This window comes from Cyprinus carpio, chromosome A16, assembly GCF_018340385.1.
Source record: "Cyprinus carpio isolate SPL01 chromosome A16, ASM1834038v1, whole genome shotgun sequence".
NCBI classification, from domain to species: Eukaryota; Metazoa; Chordata; class Actinopteri; order Cypriniformes; family Cyprinidae; genus Cyprinus; species Cyprinus carpio.
The window spans coordinates 20,084,384-20,106,182 of NC_056587.1; the positions used below are offsets into that span (position 1 = coordinate 20,084,384).

The 21,799-nt window shown below is 37.6% G+C and overlaps 1 protein-coding gene across 1 annotated transcript in view; it reads right to left on the bottom strand.

The window, feature by feature from the left end:
- The window catches only part of LOC109056986 (eukaryotic translation initiation factor 3 subunit H-A-like), a 54,140-nt gene that overhangs the window by 14,747 nt on the left and 17,594 nt on the right, over positions 1 to 21,799 (bottom strand). Inside the window, exons 3-4 of the mRNA XM_042773198.1 lie at positions 5,391 to 5,558; positions 56 to 155 (exon numbers count right to left, since the gene is read on the bottom strand). Of these exons, the coding sequence (XP_042629132.1) occupies positions 56 to 155; positions 5,391 to 5,558 (268 nt within the window). The remainder of the gene's footprint in view (positions 1 to 55; positions 156 to 5,390; positions 5,559 to 21,799) is intronic.

The window sequence follows — 21,799 nt, forward strand, 5'->3', positions numbered from 1 at the left end:
TAAAAGGAAATGGAATGAAGCATGTAAGTTGGTAGGAACTGAAGCAGAGTCTTACCCCTCCGGAGAGAAGTCTTTCTCCTTGCAGATCTCCATTAGTTTGGGGGTCAGCCTGTAGGCCTTCAGACAGAGAGAGCCTTGCGCCGTCTTTATAGGATCTATGAAGTGAAAACACATCACAAAGGTAAGCTAGATTCACATATCCATGTGCATACAGCAGAGTTTGATATTAGTAAGAGCCTATGATTGCCACAACGCAAAAAACAGCAGAATCCAGTCACAAAAATGGAATTTACTGTATAACACGGAATGACATGGAATCTCACATTTTGGACAAATAAATAAACAAATGAACAAAAGTAGTGCTTAACAATGATTTAAAACATGATATGGACTAATGTCTGAATATTTAGGTGCAAAATGACTATTTACAGTCGATATGAAGTCTGTATGATCTGTATCTACTACACAACCTCAAGCACATGTGATGCTCAGTGGTTTCAGCATCTGCCGTCTCACTATGAGGACATGAACACATGAACTTCATCTCCACACTGACTCTCAGTCACTTCACCAGCATGTCACCATTTCATCTGAGACACAGTTTAACTTGAACTTATGACAAATATATTAAACATATTACTATTGTAGAGTAGAATGTACTTTTTGAAGCAGCAGCAGTAATAATAATAATAAAAAAAATTATTAAACATCTAAATTTAACCTTTGTTTGCAAAAAATAAAATGAATTTTTACATTTCCATTTGATTACATTTTAAAAGATTAATTCAATTTTTAATATTTTATGGCTTTATTTGAAAAATTAAAACACAGAATTTGTGAAAAAATAAAACATTTAATTTTTATTGTAAAAAACTTAAATTCGTTAAGTTCTTCTTATGGATTGAGTTCATTACACATGGTTTTTGATCATTAAAATTTAACTAGACCTTTAAAATGCAATCAAGAAAAAAAAATGAAACTGGGAAAAATAAAACTGAGTTTGAGAAAAAAATTAAATGTATACAATTTAATAACAATTTAGTACATTTATTTATTTAGTACAATTTATTGTACTAAATGCACTAGACTGTTGTTGAATTGTATGTTTTATTATTTCCATTAATTAATTAATTAATCAATTAATGTTTTTTGATCACTTAAACATTAAAATGGATTCCGAAGAAAAAAAGAAAAGGTATTCAGGGGGAAAAATAAAGGAATTCGGGGGATTAACATATGTCTGTCAGCAAATGATTTAAAATAATAATGCACACCCAAATATTGAACACAATAGCTATTTTAGCAATAATGGTTTTTCGCTATTAAATGACAAGCATATTCATAATCAAAATTTATTTTGCTTCATCTGCCATACTGGATGGATTTTTTCTTTCAGTGCATTCTGGATTGCCTGAACAAATGAATGTATGTCAAGGTGAGCTTCATTCCTCTTAAAACAGGCAAAAATAAATATTTGCTAAACTTAGTACAACATGCCCACATTTCAAGATATTAACAGATATGTATGTGTTGCACATAATGGAAGACGTGATTTAAAAAAATAAAAAATAAAAAATAAAAAAGGATGAATGACCGTGACATATATAAAGATAAAGCTGCAACAAATCTAAGCTTATACACAGCATAAGTACATCACAATATTATTTTTGATGGTTCAAAAGGACAAAGGAATAACAATTTCTCGAGCAATAAAGACTAAAGACTCCATCAATACTGGGGCTGAGCGATGTACCTATAATTATGTTTCATTATATTTGAATCCTTCAATCACATTCAACAAACACTACTATTCAAAAGTGTGTTCAAAAGGAATCATATTTTTAATAGGCGTTTATCTTTGACTTTTGCTCACAGAGGAAGCACAGTACTAAAGCTGAAAATTATAATCCCTGTTTGAAACAATGGCTTTTGATTCAGTCTTTACCTGCACACAGCATCACTCCGGTCTACTCCGAAACCGCTGTGACACCTCATCCTTACAAAATGACTGCTAATTTGGCACCACACAAACATTTCTTATTACCTCAGCTCTGTTCAGAATGGTTCTGTGATTTAATGAAGTGTGGAAATGGCAATACAATGCCCTTTTTTGAGCTGTTGAAATATTGAGTACACTTTTCTACAAGTCCAGTGTTGGTTTCAAAAAGAAACCGCTTTCCCTAGAAACTCAGCAGGCTTTTGTTGTCTGCATCTGCTGTCTCGTGTGAAGAAGGATGACTGGATTTAACCAGGACAGAGAGAGAGAAGTGGACAGCAATAAGACCACATATAGATCAGAGTTTGCAGTTTGAGAAACAAGCATTTCAGGTCTTCGGCTTGCAGTTTGATTGAACATCAGCTTGATCTGAAGACGTGAAGGCTTAGTAATGCTGCTGGCCTTTCAGGAGTTTCAAGCTGACAAGAATAGATTCAAATATAGATACAAAGATAGAATAAGGAATAGATGGGAAACATTTAAAATGGGTTTATGGATGGATGGATGAATCTGAGGTGCTGAAAACCGGTTTGATCATAAGGTTTGTGAGAAACTAACAAGCCAATTACACATGCCAAATAAAGTGCTGCAGAAAGCATGGGATGAAACGTCACCGGAATATTAGGATTCATACATGTACAGCATGCATGTACAATGATGCACATTTAATCATATTTCATGTAAACACTGCACCATTTTCATGGTGCAATTTTGCTAGAAAGATGCGAGAAATCACACAGAATGTGTGAAGCAATGCATTTTTTTCTAGAAACAAGAGTGGCATTTTATTTAATACATTACAGTATACAGATGTGTTTGTGTGAGCCAAAACAGTTCAAGAGTCACTGAGACCACTGAGTTCAGCTGTCTGCATAAATAGCCAGCCCATCCATATATAAATAAATAAAACCTATTATAACTTATTTTTAATAAAGAATGAATTCATAATTTATATCATCAATTTAAACAAGTCATATCAAAAGTTAGTATGCTTCACTGGAAGATGCTAAATAACATTAAATCCTTTGTTTTATATATATATATATAAAAATGATTTAATGTTATTTAGCATCTTCCAGTGAAGCATACTAACTTTTGATATGACTTGTTTAAATGGATAATATAATAATAATAATATTATGAATATATATATATATATATATATATATATATATATATATATATATATATATATATTTATATATATTATATATACACACACACACACACACACACACATATACATACACACATCAAAACTTATTTATATTATTTATTCAGGTAATAAATAAATTATAATTTATATTATTAGCAATTTAAATAATTCATATCAAATGAAGTTTTATTTGAAGATGTTAAATCAATGAATATTAGAATTTATATTATTTATTTGGTTCATCATGAACAATTGAATTTTACAAAAAAGTAAAAAAAAAACACTTTTCTGCCCACTGTGTCCAGAACAGTCAGTTGTCATTCACTACTACATTTATTTAAAATGCAAAAAAAAACTAGTCAAACCAGTCAAAACTAATTCACCTAACAGCCAAATAAAATGTGCGTTAAAATAATTATAATATTTACAGTGTGCTTAAATATATCAAGCAAAATCAAAAATATGTTGTGAATATTCACTACATCATCCAGCCTTAATAGTTACTGTGGTGCATTTTAAACCGCCAAAACAGAAACAGGTTAAGTTTCGAGATTGTTATTATTAAACATGAGAAGCACATGATCTTTGAATAATGTCTTTGAGAAGAGGAAAAAGCTTAGATAAGCAGTACATGCCTTTAAAGGTTCAACTGAAATGGGAACAAGGTGTATAACAATAAGAGAAAGGTCACAGAGTTAAGCGCCATAAAGCTCCATAAAGACATTTATATTCACTGGCCGGATAACCAATCTCAGGCTCGAGGAGCAGGAGGTCACTCAGAGAAGACTTTTCCCCCTCTTTCATAAAGAAATCATCGACTGCAGGTGCTGTCAGTTTTCATAATCAAGCTGCGCCAACCACAAAAGCTCACCTTTGCTTTTAGTAAGCCAGTTGTATTGAATTAATGTGCTTGTCAGAGAGTTGTCAAAGGCTTTGAAATGTACACACGGGCCTTATCAGAGCTGCCACTCACATCCAGCCTGCAGAGGGGTCCTGCGCACTTCTTAAAATGTCCTTCCTTTGCCAAAGCTACGTCCATCTAGAGTCCCGGGTGGACATTTTGAATAATACCATATTAAAACTGAAGCCAATGCAAACAAACAAAATGATTTTGGAATTGAAGTGCAAGATTTTGTTTTTTTGTTTCACTCCAATCTAATGTTCAGATCTAGCTTAAAATATAGAGCAAGGCACATGCAATGCCAAGGTCATGGGTTCGAATCACAGGGAATGCATGGACTCATTAATGCAAAAAAACTCGATTTATATAAATACTAGGATAAAAGCATCTACTAAATGCATTAAAAATAGAAAAGGTGCATTAAAAGCACCTAAGATTTCACAATGCATTTCCTGTCAAAACGGTTTTCTTAAGTGTCCGATCCACTAAATTCACACTGAAACTGTCTAAACTGCAAGACTTCTTTCCTCGGTATGCAGAGAGGTGTAAGCAGATTTTTATTTAGCCTTTAATATATCATCTTGCATTATTGATGGATTTAAAGGGGGCATGATTAAATATAAAGAGCGGCACGGCAGTGTGGCAGCCGGAATTGTGAACCATGTGTTTAATACAGGGCAGAAAAATACTCCACTTCCGGAGTACACCTTTAACCCAACACTGTGTGTATGCACTTTATACTTACACATTTGACAGACGCTTTTATCCGATGCCACTTGCATTGCATTCAAGGCATTCATTTTGCAAGTTGGTGTATAGAACACTTGACCTAGCATCATGCTTTACCAGCTCAGCAACAACCACAAAGACATTTCAGTCCTCAAGACAGCAACTTATTATGGCTTATTTGTGTCTGTGAGAAAATAATCCACATGCAGATAGCGATATGATGTGTGACTTATATATATTTTAATAGAAAACAATTGAAGTATGTGTGAAGTATGTTGTACTATCAGTCTTTCTACTTAAAAATCTCACATTTAATTCAGTGTTTTACTTCCAATGTCCTAACAATTTCTAAATGAGAATTGCTTCAAAAGAAATCCTAGACAAAATGTGTAAACTGTAGCTAGCTAGATTAAAAACAAATACCTGAACTAAAACCAAACTACGCAGAGTAAATTTAATTGGTATTACGAAAAAAAAAAAAAAACCTTGAAAAGCATTTATTTTTGCACATTTTAATATCAAAATGATGGTCAAATCCTGAACGCACGGCTGATTCCAGCCTGTGAATGCACTGTGTGTATCTGGGGTTATTAACTAATGAGACTCACCATAAATAAGCACCACAGACTCTTCGATTGCATGCTGGTAGCTGAACTGCGAGTCCAGCAGGGCTCGGCTGACAAAAGAGCCGTAGTACGTGGACTGATACCAGCCGACGTGGAGATGGTCGATGTTCACATGCCGGAGACTCCTCATCATCTCCATCTGGTATTGAACTGGAAAAGATGAAGAGAGAGAAGATGAGTTTATATCTGCTTTATGAGAAATGAGTCAGAACATTAGTCAAAGCAAAAAGCTTCAGGCTGGTCCATCATGGGAGAGCGTAAGAGTGAGATACTGGCAGGACAATGGCTGGGTGGATTCCCAATTATTAGACTTGCCCAGTGCACATTCATTTGACCAAAAGCACTATACGGATGCAGTGACTTCCCAACGGTGTTTGATGGATTTGACATTATTTGAAGCTTCATCTAACATGCTCCATTATAACTCACCTACATCCAGTTATTGCACAGATATGATAAAAATGCAACTAAAAGAGATTAGGCATGTTTAAATCAACTGTAAATAAAATAAATAAAAATGACAAAAAAAATGTGAAAACACAACCATAAAAATCTATCACTGATTACTGTTAAACAGATTTTTTTAAAATGCAGTAAATAAATAATTCAGTATTATAAAGCTTACAAATATTAAATCAATTAAAAAATAAATAAAAATCATGATAAATTTAAATAAAAAAATTTGAATTAAAAAAAAAAGTACAATTGTGTTTATAGTCACCCACTTAAAATACAAGGTATTACAGAGTTTAAAAGCAGAAACATGAAGCTTGTATCTCTGTTAAAGCGCTTACATTAATTCTTTCTTCCAAACAAGTGTTACATGAGCTGTAAATTTGTCAAACCATGCTTTCAGCAGTCAGACTACATTTCCAGGCAGATGAACTTTAGTTATGCAGATGCTTGCCTTAGCAAACAGAGCTAATAAACCCCAGCACACCTCCTATGAACACCACATCCTTATCCGATAAGTCTCAATACAAAATTTAGGTGCACTGTCTGTAAAAACTGCAAGCCTCTGCAAGTTTGCTCGAGTGATCTGGCACAGCTAGACAGCAGAAAAAGAGAGAAGAAGGGCAGCAGATTATGGGGAGAGATGGCAGCTCTTCAGAATGCCAGGTGAAGAGGGGACAGTGGTGAACTTTAACAAGGATTTACACAGGGACAGCTCACTTTCGGCTGGAGGAGCATGAACGTCACATCTGCAGGAGAGGAGAGGCGCAGATGAATCGGTCTGAACAAACGAGGCAGACTCCACACCTCGACTCAGATGTAGCTGCTTATAAATAAACCCTACTGGAAAGCAAACAAACGTGCCACACACACTCCAGGAGACAGTGTTTAAGAGAGTGGGTATCTTTCGGATGAAGTCGATTCAAATCCATGCACTGGGGAAAGTTTAATTGCCTGTTCCAGCTTTTCCAGGCAGTTGGTGGAGCAGGATAGAGAACCGTGGGATGAGAAACAGTCGGGTCACCTCCTGTTGAAGAGCAGGATCCTGACATGCTGTCACCACTCTGACACTATATGGGATCCCAGTTCCTCTGGATGAAAGCAAAAAATAAATTGCCTTGAACAACAGAAAGTTGTTGGAGCGCCATGTTTTTTCTCCAGACAGAAGATGGGACTGACAGCGCTCTACTCAAACGCAGATCTGCAAATGCAATTCTAGGCAACATGTTGCAAGTCTTGTTGAACATAATTATGTGTGCTAATGGTGGTAACAAACCTCTCAAGTAGTCAAGGGAGCAATAGAGTTAATTTCAATAGCCTGGGTCAGTAACCCTGATGTGTAATTCTGGCAACTAGATATAAACAAGTCGACCTGTTGAGCGATATTCTCTTTAAATGGTTGCTCTGCTATTATAGTAGTTGACCTAAATGAGAAAACTGAACATATCTCTTTATTTACACTAGAGATTGACTGGTATCACATGCATGTTGAGAAAACTGTGTGCACTTGGAAACTCTGACACATTTCAAAACGCAACAATAAACAAGAACTTGCTTGCATATGGCTAGAAGTATTTTGTTCAGCTTGCATAGAGTATGTCTTGTGCCTTCCAGCATTATTACAGTCTTGGAAACACAAAACAAGATAATCCAAAGACACACAACTGTTACTCAGGACTAACTGAATCTGTTTGTGGACTGGAAAGCACTCGAGAGGTGTTTCTGAGGCTTTCTTGACCAGAGCCATAACAACGTCACTAGAGCCACAAGACGCTGCAAATCAGACAGACACAATATTTCACCAAACAAACAAAATCTCATCAAATATCAAGAGGATTATGCCTCAGTCAGAGTGCCCGTGTTTACAAAGGACAAAATCAAGTCTAAAGCTGGTGTTGTTGGCTTAAGAAAAAAGCCACATCAGATGAGACCCCTTCACCATAATATTTCCCAGTGGAGACGGAAATCTCAATCTAATCCATGCGGGAAAGCATGCACAAAACCCAAACATAATGCAAAACATTGGCTTGCCTTAAAAGCACAGCTGCTCTTGTGCCGTAGAGCCAGCTTGATAAAAGCACAATAAAGTGGAAGAACTATTCTTCATTTCTGTTCCATGCTTCAAGCAGCACTCTCGGGACTCAGCGGCAGATGATATTCCTCCGAGAAGAGCACTTCCACCAATAGTGCGGAACGACGCACCGGCGAAACCTTTTTTTGTTTTGCTATTCCGCGCCCATCCCATTCCACTCCTCTGAAGGCAGGTGACTGGCAGCCTACACATCCAGCGGTCGGTCCCGGGGCTGCATGCGTGGAATAAATTCAGTGCAAGCATTTGCTTTGGCAAATTCAAGCGTGCCCACCAGGCCTAACAACTAAATTCATCACCGCTAGGTCCTGACAGGCGACGGTGAATATGAATGAGACACTGAGATGTAATTTGTTCCGAAACTCTTGATTGGCTTCCTCCAAGCGAATGCATGAGGGGGCGACGTTTTAAAGAACTAGATTGAAGCCAAACAAGCGATTCAAATCTTCAAGTCTCAAAATAAACACTCTCATGGCCCCGCTTCTAGTGGAAAGACAGCTCTGCCATAGTAAACAATCCCTACAGTGCTGTAAAAGCTGATAGGTATGAGGCAATACATTCAGCACAAGATGCCATTTGCATTCCCATGGAAGCCTCACAATGACAATTTCTTCATATGAAACCCTCTAAAAATACCCATGCTAAATGAGGCGCGGACGAGGAAACGTTTACACAACTTTTAAAATAGTCACCTAAGGCAAGGTAAAGCATGAAACACAGACTTTGTGTCGCAACAATGAACACAATGGCTTTTACATCTCCAGTAACACACTCAATGTTGTTTTTGGGGGAAAATCCGGCATCTAATATGGGATGCAAATGCATCAGTCGTCAGTTTCAAAACAAAATGGAAAACACTTCAGAGCAAGGGTGTTCCCTATGCATAAATGCCTTTTGAACAGGGGTATTTTATGGCGATAACTCACTCCCTTGGTCTTCACAGAAAGCACAAGTCTCATTTAAGCCAGGCTAGCATGGAAAGCTGGGATTGCAATGCATTGCATTCAATAGTCATGGCGGCAAAAGGTTCTTACTGTGGCTGTATAATTCAAAGGCTTTTGTGTGCAACCGGCACTTGAGGGACTTGAGGGTCAAACCCCCGACAACCCGAATTACTTAAGACTCTGTTACGCCACCACGGGAAGGAACATTAATTTCATGATACATTGGGTTCTGCTGTCAACCCTCGAGTGTGAAACACAAGCCGCATAGAACGCAAAGACGTCATTACCTGGACGTGCGGTGACATTTGATTTCTTCCCCTGACGAAATCCGCCATTAGGCCAACACGGGCCTTCTATGTAGAGTGACAAAGCTAATAAGAGCTTGTATGAGGCTGGAGAATAATTTATTGCCTTTCGCCTGATTTCTTAGTGTCAGGGCAACCATGAATTTTGTTAGGCAAACAGGCCCGTCGAGCATTAGAGCAATAACTGGTGTCTGGAATTGCATGCTTTCACATCCACCACTTCTCTGATCATGTACTGCTCAGGAACACATTGTAATTCATCAAGGCTTGGAGTTGCAAATGGATTGCTTATTATTGGCCAGGGCTGATAGACTGAGCCGTAGGCTAGAAGACATGAAGTATAATGCCAGCATTATTCATTCAACTCTTTTCTGCACGTCCATTAGCAGCCTGGACTACCAAACAGAAGCAGCATATAAAATCAAACAGCAAGGGCATGTTTTGCACCGCAGGCCCATCTGTAATGCGTTCTTACACGCTTCCAAATACTCACAACATGCATCTGATTTACGACCAATTCGCCGTAGTGCAAGAACCAGCTGAGGAGCCACAGCGAGGCAAGATGTTCTTGATCATGTCAGATAAGAGTAGCTGAAAATTGAATTGAAAAGATGGTCGATTGCAGGCACTCCAACAGCAATACCCTGCTTGGGTTCAATTATATTGACCGAATATAAAAAAATAAAAAAAAATAAAAAATTAAAATGGGGGAAAAAAATGACTTGAATGTAGAAAAAAAGAAAATGGAATTAAAAAAAAAAAAATTAGGGATGCTCCGATCAATCGACCGGAGATCGGTATCGGCCGATAATCATATTTCATGACTCGATCGGTACTCACTACACTTGGCTGATCACACGAACCGATTGTACATGATGCGTGGGACAAATGAATGGAAACCACAGTAATGTCATCGCCGGTTTGGAAATGCAATGACGTTTCGAGAAACAATGAAAACAGCTGATTCAGTGACGTTAGAGCTGATCTGCGCCTCACTGCACACGTGTGCGGTACGTTGGGCTCCACTGTTACCAGAGCTGATTCCGACCGCTCTAGTCAATGCTTGTGTTTATCAGCCAGCCGTGGCACATTTCTGAAGTGGCTCTCTGTGCTGTTTGCCTAAAAATTAGTCTTTTGTGAGTTGTCACAGCGTGGAGGACAGAACAAAACCTCATCGGAGCTGTAAGGGATAACGGTAACATAACACACTGATTGTGGGCCGTTTTATATTAACATTTATTTATAAAACAAAATATCTTCTTTGGCCATAATAGCCTACTCAATAGCATTAACATGCAGAAATGGAATGTCACCATTTCTGTCTGCAACTTCCCGATCAGGCGAACAAACACACACGCACGAAATTGCCTGCCTCATGAAAAAAAAAAAAAAAATTGTTAATATTTGCATCATTTATGATTTATTTTATTCACCTATTGCAACCCACCCCCAAGTAATCAGAATGCATTTTCTATTACCCGACCCATGGATATAGGAAAAGCAAAATATGTTTGCTGCATGTATCAGACGGACTTACTGAAAATGCAGATTTATTCTCTGCCAGCAGGAGGTGCTTTAAAGTGGGAGAAACAGGTTTCCCCAGTAACGGCTGTACACACAGCGCGCTGAGCTTACAAACGCTGCTTTATCAGGCATATAGCATTCAAGATGAAATGAAAATGACACTGAAATTTTTCTAAAGATAGTCTTCCTTCAGAAATACAGTGATATAAAAACACCCACACCTCGTTTTGATTTTTAAACATGCCGTACATGCTCATGTTTATTCAACGAAGCCTTTTGGAAAATCCATCAGTTTTGATATCGTGGAGGGTGCCACAAATAAATGCATGTATGGGAAATGCATCCACAGCACAACCACCTGAGCCCAACTTCAGTCTACTCATCACCTTAACTTTAACTGCGTTTGCAGCCAGCGCCATAGCCAGACTGATAAACAAACACAGACCGGAATTTAAACTTCGGGCCAGGAGCGTGCACACGATGAAACCGTCTATATAATGCTTGAAGCATCAGAATCGGCATTGGTATCGGCCGATCACCATGACAAGAAATCAGTACTCAGTATCGGCTGCTAAAAAGGATTTTGAATATATCAGATTTTTTTTGAAAAACTAAATTTGCTCAGAAACTTTTTAGTTCCAGTTGAAAAAGAAAATGCATCAAACGAGAGATTTTATGATAAATAATTTAAGATGGAACTGCACTAAAAGTTTGACACTATTGTATTTATTGTAACGCAAGAAAGTTTATAATATCCATTTATACTGGTTCACCCAAGACTTACAACCACTACGCACAGCTTCACCTATACCTACAAATTTGCACAGCCTAAGATTCATGCCTCACATAACCATAATAGCCATGCTAATGATTAGACAAATTACAACCATATTCAGCCCGACAAGTAAATCCAGAACCTCCAAGGATAATCATCATGAATTCCAACATCATTTCCCTCCCAGTGAGCCTTAAGAATAAGTCACAACCATACCGAAAGACAATGCCACGGCTCCTTCAGGCAGCATCGGTGACAATCAAATGGATAGAGATCTGCATTATGCATGCGTCTCAGCCTTCCAAAGCTGCAATTCTCTAATTTGATACGGCAGTGTGGCCTGCGTGATGGTACTGCAAAATGGGCAATCTGAAACCCCGGCTTTATCCAAAAAAGAGATTAAACCAGATGATTTGAAACCACCGCTGTGCACGTTCAACCAACAAAGGTCAACACTGGGCCCTCTGACACCCACCATTCTTCCGTTTGGAATAACAAGATCCCTCCCATCGTGACAATCTACTGCGTCACTGCTTCCACCCAGCAAGTCTGCCAACACCAGATGAAGCTACAGTACGGAAAAACGGGATCCTGGTTCATTAAGCACAAACCATGACGAGAATTAATACAGAGACAGCAGGCCAACAGCATTACCTCACTCTAGAGCATTGTGGACATTAGTCAGGGTAAACACCATATTTAATTTAACACAAATAAAATGAAGCTGTGAGGGACAGATATTGGTGTCAACCGTTTAGACAAAAAAAAATCTGTTCATCTAGAATTGCAACCAGAGATGTGCAAAAGTCAGTGTTGAAGAACTGTATCCCAAATCTACAATGTGTCTTACAGAAATGTCACATGTCCAACCAAGATGTGAACCTGCAGCCAGCCAAAAGACCAATTAGTTGATTTCAAAAAGTAGTTTTGCACATCCTTAATTAAGACCCAAGAAAAATGGCATCCACCCCAGCAAAGGTCCCCAGTAGATGCTCCATGTCAAGCTCACTGTGGATTCAAAAGTCGATGGGAAGATAATAAAACCATTTTTCATGAGACGGCAACTGGAAGGCATGGGTGCTAGCACCTGCGTCCGAAGACAGTCCGTGAGGAGAATCCAGTGGGACCAGCAAGGTGCGCGGTGCAAAGAAACAGAAGTAAAAGGAGGGGCGAAACAAAACAGCTTGAATGATGGGATGTATTTGTCAAATGAAGGGTTGCTTTGGTCGACTCACGTCCCATTAGAGCACAAGATATTGACTCGTATAAAGCAGGCTGATGTTTATTTTGCCCTCTGCTTTTCTGCAGTGGTGGCAGCGCTGCATCAGGGTGTCAGGCACTCACAGGGCTCTCTTAACTAAGATTAATTGCAGCTAATCTGCAATGCATGGTGGAACACGAAACAAAGCGAGCCCCAGATCCTATTATGCAGCTGCTCGTGAGGAGAAAATTAGCTAGCTTGCCTCGCCGACGCGGGACGAGTCGTGGGAGCTCGATATGTTGTTTGCTTCCAGTCACACATGCATCTGTCAATAAGACAGCGAGAAAACACATGCACCGGCATGTCACCATGGCACTCCCTCTACATTTCATGCAGTCCCTACCCCTCCTGCTGGCTGAGAAAGGAGAACAGAAGGAAATGTATGAGCTTGCTCGCTCCTACAAACGCCGTCCAGGAGAACATCTGCAAACGGCGGATGATTTCAAATTTCATACTTGTTCTGCAGAAAGAACGGCTGGCGAGCCTCTAATTACCGGTAGGATTTCAAGTGCCGCTACAAGAAGATTCAATACGACTTACATTGGCACAAGGACGAGTGCTCTGGCATGCTAGGATGGAAAGGGATTCGCTCAGTCCTCATTGTTTGATGCAACAACAGGCACAAAAAGGGCCTCTTTTCGTCTGCAGAAGGACTGTATCTTATCTGGACTTTAGATGAGCACAAACACAACAATGAATCACGTGGCTTAACATGAACATCATCTCAAGTAGTCAATTAAGCGGGAACCCGCTAAACACACCAAGTATTTTATGCAGTAGTGCCTTCTTGCTGCCTGCTGGATGAAATATGGCCCTCCAGAGAAGCAGATTCTAACAAGCATTAGCCAACAGCCATTATAATAGCTGCTGTCTTTGTTTTACATTATAATGTCATTACTAATTTTGTGCTTGGCATCTTTACTACTAGAAACTGCGTCGATGTCTATAAACATTTTGGTAGAACTTTACAATAAGTTTATTCAAAATTCAATGTTTACGGTATTACTTTAACAGAAAAAGAGTTTGGTTCAAAAGGGTTTTAGTGGACATGATGTCATTTGAGAGACAATGAAGGGTCGTCAAAGTAAGACTGTAGCTGACTAGATTTAACCAAATTATCTGAATTGATATGGAAACAATTTACAATAAGGTTAATTTACAACATTCATATGCATTGTTACTCAATGTTTGTTACCTAAATTAAATTTATACAAAACTAAATTAACAATGGCCCATTTTCAATGCAAGATCAAATATACAAGCAGACAAATGGGCTACTTAAAAAAACAAAAAAAAAATATCCCAAAACCACACATATTTCTCATGAAAAAAAATAACAAAATATAAAAAAAAACTGAATTGCTTAAATGCAAATGCTTAAAAAATTAAAAATTAGCACAAACACAAAATTACATAAGTGTTGGGCGATATGGTCATTTTTCTAATCTTCATATCGTCAGCCTGTGAGATCGACGATACACGATATTATCGTGCATGGGTGGAGCAAGAGAGAGACTCTCTGTACTTGTCAAAGCACAACTATTTAGTGTTTTAAACCGCGCAGGTGTGTGAGAGTGAGTCTATGGAATCACCAATAATCAAAAAATATACTTTCAAACATACTGATAAACTAACGTTAAATATAAAAATACTATATTAAAAACAGCTAGTTCATATATAGTCGGACACAACTGTCATACCGCGCGTCCTGTGACAAATTTGCCGCATTTGCACACGGAAGTTATCAGTCTAAATGTTCTGCAAAATCAGTCAAATTTAGATTTCATTTAAAGACCAACAGTTTAACACTAAATATTAGACATAAACGAACACTTTAAATATAAAAGTATTTGAAACAGGTAAGTTCATATATTTGGAGTAAGGTTAAACTGAACTGATGCATCAGTCATACATCGCTCCGGACCGTGCGCCCCATGACGAGCCCAAAGCAACCCCAACAGAACATAACTGTGGCATTAAACTCAGTTAGTGAGGGCTCTTTATATTGTATATATAAATATTGTATATATATAGGCCGTTTAGATTACTTGTTAAAGTGCAAGGAAATACCTTATATCTGCAGATGTAGGCTACGTCTGTTTGTGCTTGGTGACTCCTTCACTGGCTCTAATCCTCATTTGCGTGCATGTGTGTGAAATTCGGTGCTGAAGTGAAATAGCGAGGCAATTTGATAGCCGAATTATAATAGGCCGCCAAATAAAAATAATAATAATAATTATTATTATAATTTAATACATTAATACAAGAATGAGCCTAATATCGTCTTGACTATCGACAAAGACATTTGCTATCATTGATATCTCTGACTATCGTCGATACAGGATACTATCGTCACAACCCTATACATATATACATATAAATATATATATTCAAAATGTAACTGACAGGAAAGACGGCGTCAAAATATTTGAATAATGATTTCCTATTTTATTTGAATATTAAATTACAATTGGTCACTTGACTGTTACACTGCAAAGAAGTGTCTAGTTTTGTGTTGATTCTCATACACAGCTGACATAATACATGACACATGCTGAACATCACATTTTTTTCAACCAGAACTAAAGCCTAAAATCCAAACTTCCCTAAACATTAACACGATTCTTCTGCTGCCATGCAAGCACTGCCATTTCATTCTGGAAATGCAAATCTGGTTTGTAGATTAATTATCCAATGTGATACGATTGTGACATGTCAGTTCACAGCCTTTCATAATCTGACAGATGGCGCTTAATTCTGTTGACGTGCTGGCAAAGTGCAACTTCAAGTGCTCTGCTGCTGTTCAGCTGCAATGCTAATTTGGAAAATACACTCTGCCTGGCACCACTTTTTCGATCACTATTGACAATCAATTTTTCAGTCTGCAATGATCCACTTTAAGCAACAATTGAAATGCTAATTTTTACATTTTACACTCATATGAATCACAATTTTCAAAACATGTCAGTGTGGAGAGGAGAGCAATTTACATTATACGGTAGTTCTTTTTTTTTTCATAGAATTACTCTCTGTATCTGGATTTTTCTTTTTGTATAAATTCTATTTACTGGTTCTTAGGCATTTTAAATGTCATTACATTTATACTTCCTAAAAAGAGACTGACAGACTGTCCTTGCAAAAAGCAGTTTGTACCTGGTGGATTTAGATCTGAGCAAACCTAGAAAATTCATAGAAATCTCCATGATTCCTCAAGGTCCGAAAATAACAAGAAACCTTATTTTTACAAGCCAGGTTTACTGTATGTGCAAATGAACATAAGAGTGATAAAAAATATAGACATCAGTGGCACCCTGGGACGTGACTTCATACCTTTAACTGCTTCCCTTCATCTGACTCTGGAGTCACAGTGGCGTGATTCCCGGAAGATACTTGCTAGTCACTGTGGCTGATCTTCCTGCTCTTGTGATTAATTATGCCTTGAGAGAGGTGCAGAGCAATCTACTAAAACCCTGGACAGGACACATTCAGTGGGGGCATCAGGGACCATTAATAAATCAGGCCATTTAAGTAGAAGATGGGAACACTGCCAGGGTCATGATGGTGGGCCACGTCCCCTGAGAAACCAAACGGGAAATGGATCGTGATTCCTCACTGATTAGCTTACCCTTAAGGTGCGCATTAGAAGCGAGGGGTTCAGGTGTCTGACTGTTCTCAAGGTTTCCCAGCCCGTGGTTCAAGAATCCTCTAGGGATTTACAGTAAAACTGCTGGAGTTTTGTCAGATCACAGTCAAATGCCAAAGTCAAATTCAATTCAATTTGAAAAATGTGGGTTTTATTTAAAAGACAGACATGACTTAACTTGAATCAATATGAAGGACTTGGAGAGCCACTTAAATTTGCAACTAATTATATAATTTCATTGCCAAACAGTAACTAGGTTTTTTTTTTTCTTATAAAATGTATTCGCTAGATTTGACTGCATTATTAAATATGAATTAAACCAATTTCAAATACATCTATCTATTTGCAATTTGAAACGTTTCCAATTAATTCAGTAGAAAATCATTAGCAAACTAGAACTAGAAATGATGGCTTTGGGCTGTTTCTAAGGAAGAAGTGCAAGAAAGACTATTAAAAAAAAAGTCTTCAGAAGAGGGGAAAAAAACTTTGACTTAACATGACTCAGTATGGAGGACTAGGAAACCACACAGAAAATTCACAAATTTTTACCCAGTATTGTAAAACTAAAACAAAAAAAAATTTATTTATTCATTTAAATATAGAAAATAAAATATAAATGTAAAACAAAAAATAAATAAATAAATAAATAAATAATAAAAATACTAATAATAATAATAAATATAAAAAACACTAAAATTACCAAAACCGAAACAAAGCAAAAGAGAAATAAAAGCTAATAACTGAAATTTCAAAATATTAATAAATAATATAATCATATATAAACTAGACTATACTTAAAAAAAAATTTTTTGGAACAAATGAAATAAAACAACTTAACTGCCAAAAAAGTGTTGCTTTTCAAATAGCAAAAGTTTTCTATTTATTTTGCATTTAACTACTAAGAGAAGCATGAGTGATTCTTTCAAACTAGAAATGAAAACTTGAGCTGTTTCTAAGATCCAAGTGAGCTCCAAGAAAGAACATTAAGTCGTCGTCTATTAAAAAAAAACAAAAAAAAAAAAAAAAAAAAAAAACAACTTAAAATATGCTAACTGCAGTATAATAAAAAACAAAACAACTGACAGTGAATTATTAAAAATTAATGCCACTTAAAAGGTTTCAATGCCGTGGCTGCATTACCACCTCAGAGCATGAAGAAAATTTTAATAATTTAACAATCCACTGTCAATTATTTCTTATATATACCATTATAAAACTCCTCATAATTTAAAGGGGTCATGACATGGGTTTTTTTATTTTATTATTATGGTCCCCTAGGTGCAATTATAGTATTACTACAGTTTTTTTTTTTTTTTTTTTAACTTTTAAAATGTAGTGAATTATGACATTTTCCCACCCTGTTTCTCATCCTTTGATTCAAACAGTCTGTTTTTGGGTTGTTTCCCCCCTTTAAGAGTTCAGTGTTAACGCCCACTGTTATGATTGGCTAACGACAGTGCCTATGGATCAATTATTAACACCCCCAGCCAGAACATTTGCGGATTGAGTGTAACTGTTCAGTAGCGGGTGATGCATTCGAAGCGATGGCTCTTGCAATGATAAAACCTTATATGTTTGAGCACATCTGCGTGGCATTGTAATTTTCCTGTACACAGACCCACTCGCTGTCCGTCGACTGAACACTTGTGAGGGCGCGCGGCGCGACAACGATACGAAAGATGAGCGTAGTTGTCTTGTGCTGGAGGCGGTCATATGCAAATGGTTAGAACTTCACTTCGCACCGTGACGTCACTTCTTACCATGGATCCAGAACGAGCTGTATTTAGAGCTTGATTAAATAAATGGCTCGTTTATAATGGGGAGGGACGTCTTAATCTACGAAACTTGCAGGACATTTTAATGGTACAAAGACCTCTTATATTCCAAAAGATCAAGGCAAATTTAAAATCTAATTTCATTACCCAACAAATAGTTTAGTCAGACACCCACATCAGTTCAGAAACATTTTGAAATCTCAGGAGGCACTTCAAGCTAATAATATCATAAGAGTCCAGCTGACCTGACAAAACACCATGTCATCACGAGTCAGATTTTATTTGGTCAAGTTGATTACAAATGGGTGAACACACCTGCCCTGACCTGCTGTACATGTGAACAGCACAGGCCAAATGGAAAGTTTGTTAGATTCAATGCGGAGGGGTGCGGTGGGCTAGATAAGCTTATCTAAGGGCCACATTGTGGGTCTAATCTTAGAGCAGCGCACATGGCTGGCAGTGCCTGTCCCTGTAGGGTCCCGCTTAATCGATAACCGCCGCACACCTGAAGCTTTCAGCCTGTAGCCTCCACGTCTCACCCAGCGCTGTCTTCTCTCACCTCCCTTCACATGAGCTCAGTGAATCAGCAGATGTCAGAAGATCCCTGGAAACTTGAATTAAGTTCAGGGTCGCTGCTTTCAACGATGTGTGCAGATACCAATAATCAAGCGAACTGCATCTATTCTTCCAAACGCTCACGCTGGTGCTGGGATGAGATCCACTGTAATCAATCTGTTTCCATGTCAGTCTGCCAGACCACCAGCTGAACACTCAAACAGGTTACAGAACAGGGCCTAAAACTCTAGACTTTCATATTCAGAGGTTTGAAAGCCTGGAATCAAAATTTTGGGAAATATAAATAGAGTTTAACCATCCTGGTGTTTTAAAAATACTGGGTACAGCTTTGTGTCATGGGTCAATGTGTGTAATGACTCACATTGGTTTATTAATGCAATTTGCCAAAAATTAAAAAAAAACACTAAAGATTAACGTCAAAACAGAAAACCTCTACTATAGATTGTCAGACTAAAAATATAAAATGTGAAAAATTCCCATCTATTTTTATTTTGTTAGTTCTGTTGTGTTAGTGGTCAATTTGACATTTTTGTTCAAAATTAGGTGCACAAAAAAAAAAATATCACTTGTCATAACTACATACTACAAGTATGGAGAGTATCTAACATTATTTGTATTTGGTGTAAGTAGTATTTATCACTTTGTACTTTCTCTGACTTTTTGTTAGGTCTGGTTCTTAAACTCTTGGGTAAAATGGATTTCTCAGACTTCTCAATGCTGCCACACACACAAAAAGGAGAAAAAACCAACAACCAAAAACAAGCTTTGACAAGACTTTTGACTGTGAAACTCAGATATAGAAACAGTGAATGGTCCTTGGATGATTCAGAAGACAAGTCTTCAGTTTCATGTAAACTTCGAGTTTGTGCATTTCATATTTTATGCTCTTGACAAGCTATAATAAAGGATTTCTGCTTTTTACATGACTCTTTGCTGTTTTTCAAAGTCTTGATTTTTGGCAAATTGCATGAAATCCAATGGGGGTCAATTTGACCCAAACACAAAATTGATAAAAATAATACAGCCTTTCCAAACTGCATCTATGTGTTGCAATTTTGCATGCAAATTAATGACCCTAAATGAGAACTATTCTCAAAATTTCAAGAAGAAAAAGCAGTTTAGCCAGTATTTCAAGCAGTTTTAAAATTAAAACACATTTTTTTTTAATTGTCTAGCGATTAAGTAAATGTCAAAATTACTTCAAATTCAGCCTGAATGAAGTGGTCACTCAGTAGGGGTTACATAGTTTGGTTCAAAATGTTTGATTGTACTTCTTGATAAACTTTTTTCGCACAAATTAAAGAAAAAAACATTTGTTTGATAACTTTCACTTACGATAACTTAAGTAATAAAAAAGGTAATAGGGTTGAACGGTTGAGCTTGACAAATAATGTCAGCAATACAACATGTAAACCTGCAGAAAATGCATATTATCTTATTCAAAGTGCCCCGTCACAAGAAATCTTACAGAGCCAGTAATAGTCATAGGATTCAATGGCAGACATAATAGAAAAGTGAAATGCAGATTTATTTATTTTTTTTATTATATTATACTACGGTGCTGTTTAATGCTTAAATCTGATTGGCTGAAAAACGTTCTAATGTGTGCAATCATTTTCAGGGAAACAAACAGCTAAAGAACTAAAAAGTAAAGTACTAAATATACTTGCACACAGAAACATGTTGTTAGCACTACTCTGACAATTTTATCAGTAAAATAGTCTAGCAACTTAAAAGCTACATGACATTTCTCACTAGTGAGGTAATAACAGTGCTCTTCTTGAAACAGATGCTGCGCTAAGGCTACAGTTTATATTATCTAATAAAAAGCATGGAAAGGGCCTTACACATTCCCCCCAAAAAACTCAGCCAATTCTTCTAGTCTTCCATTTTTAAAAGGACCACAATAAAAGAGAAACCCAATAATGTCACCTGTTAAAAACTTTAGGGAATAACTAACAAAATATCAGGAGCAGACATAAGAAACTTTCCTTCGGTGTCCTATAGACGGGCGATCTGCCTCAATTTAAGCTGCACTCATCCACATTCCACTACTCATCATGCACAGACAGACAGAAAAAACACACCGTGTGCTTGATAGGATGGACTGATGAGACAGGACTCACCAGGCAGCTCACATTGAGCCAAACTACATAACCACGCAGACAACATTTTCTTTCATGTAGGGATGCCAAAAGTACCTGTATTTTGGGATCAAGTCTATACTAAAAATAAAACAACAACAACAATAAAAAGCACTGACCCTAGCCTTTCTACAATATCTTTACAACAAAGTACTCAATGACAGACAACTGCCTTCAAACATACACTGTATAAAAACATGGGTGTAGTGTCCGTGACGTCACCCGTAGTTTTCTGAAGAGCGTTTTTGAAGCTCAAAGTGGGCGGAGACGGCCATCTTGGTAGTGCATCACCGTGCGTCACTCCCGGATAATCGAAAATGGGCAAAGAGGCAGGAGCTGGTTGCTGAAGCCACACCCACCTAGCACGACAGCAGTATCAGCAGCAGTAATCCACCTGTCACTCAAGTGGCCACGCCCTTAATTATGCAGAACATTAAGTCTTAATATAATTCAAAAGGATGAGTTGTAAAAAAAAAAATTCACCCCCCTCACAGCTGTCAAAGGGCAAAATTAGCTATATAGACCAAATCATTTTTTGTACCAGGCTGTAAACATTTTTTTTTTCTGCTGTAAAGTTGTGCATTAAAACAAGGGGAGTCTATGGGATTGACTCTCTTTTGCAGCCAGCCTCTAGCGGCCAGTCGATGAATTGCAGTTTTAGTCACTTCCTTGTTGGCTTCACGAGAAAGAGCGGGAGGCTGCCGCATGCTTTCAAATCGCTGCATGCATTCAGCAGATGACCGATAACCTAATAAGGAACTACAAAAACAAGCTTGTCCAAAAGCGCAATCAAGACGGCAGAGAGTTGAACTTGCCTTTTCATTCAGCCCGTCAGCGGCTTTTTTTGCCGTCAGCGTTGTACATTTTTTCCTGTTTGATGGAAACACACACAATGTTAACCA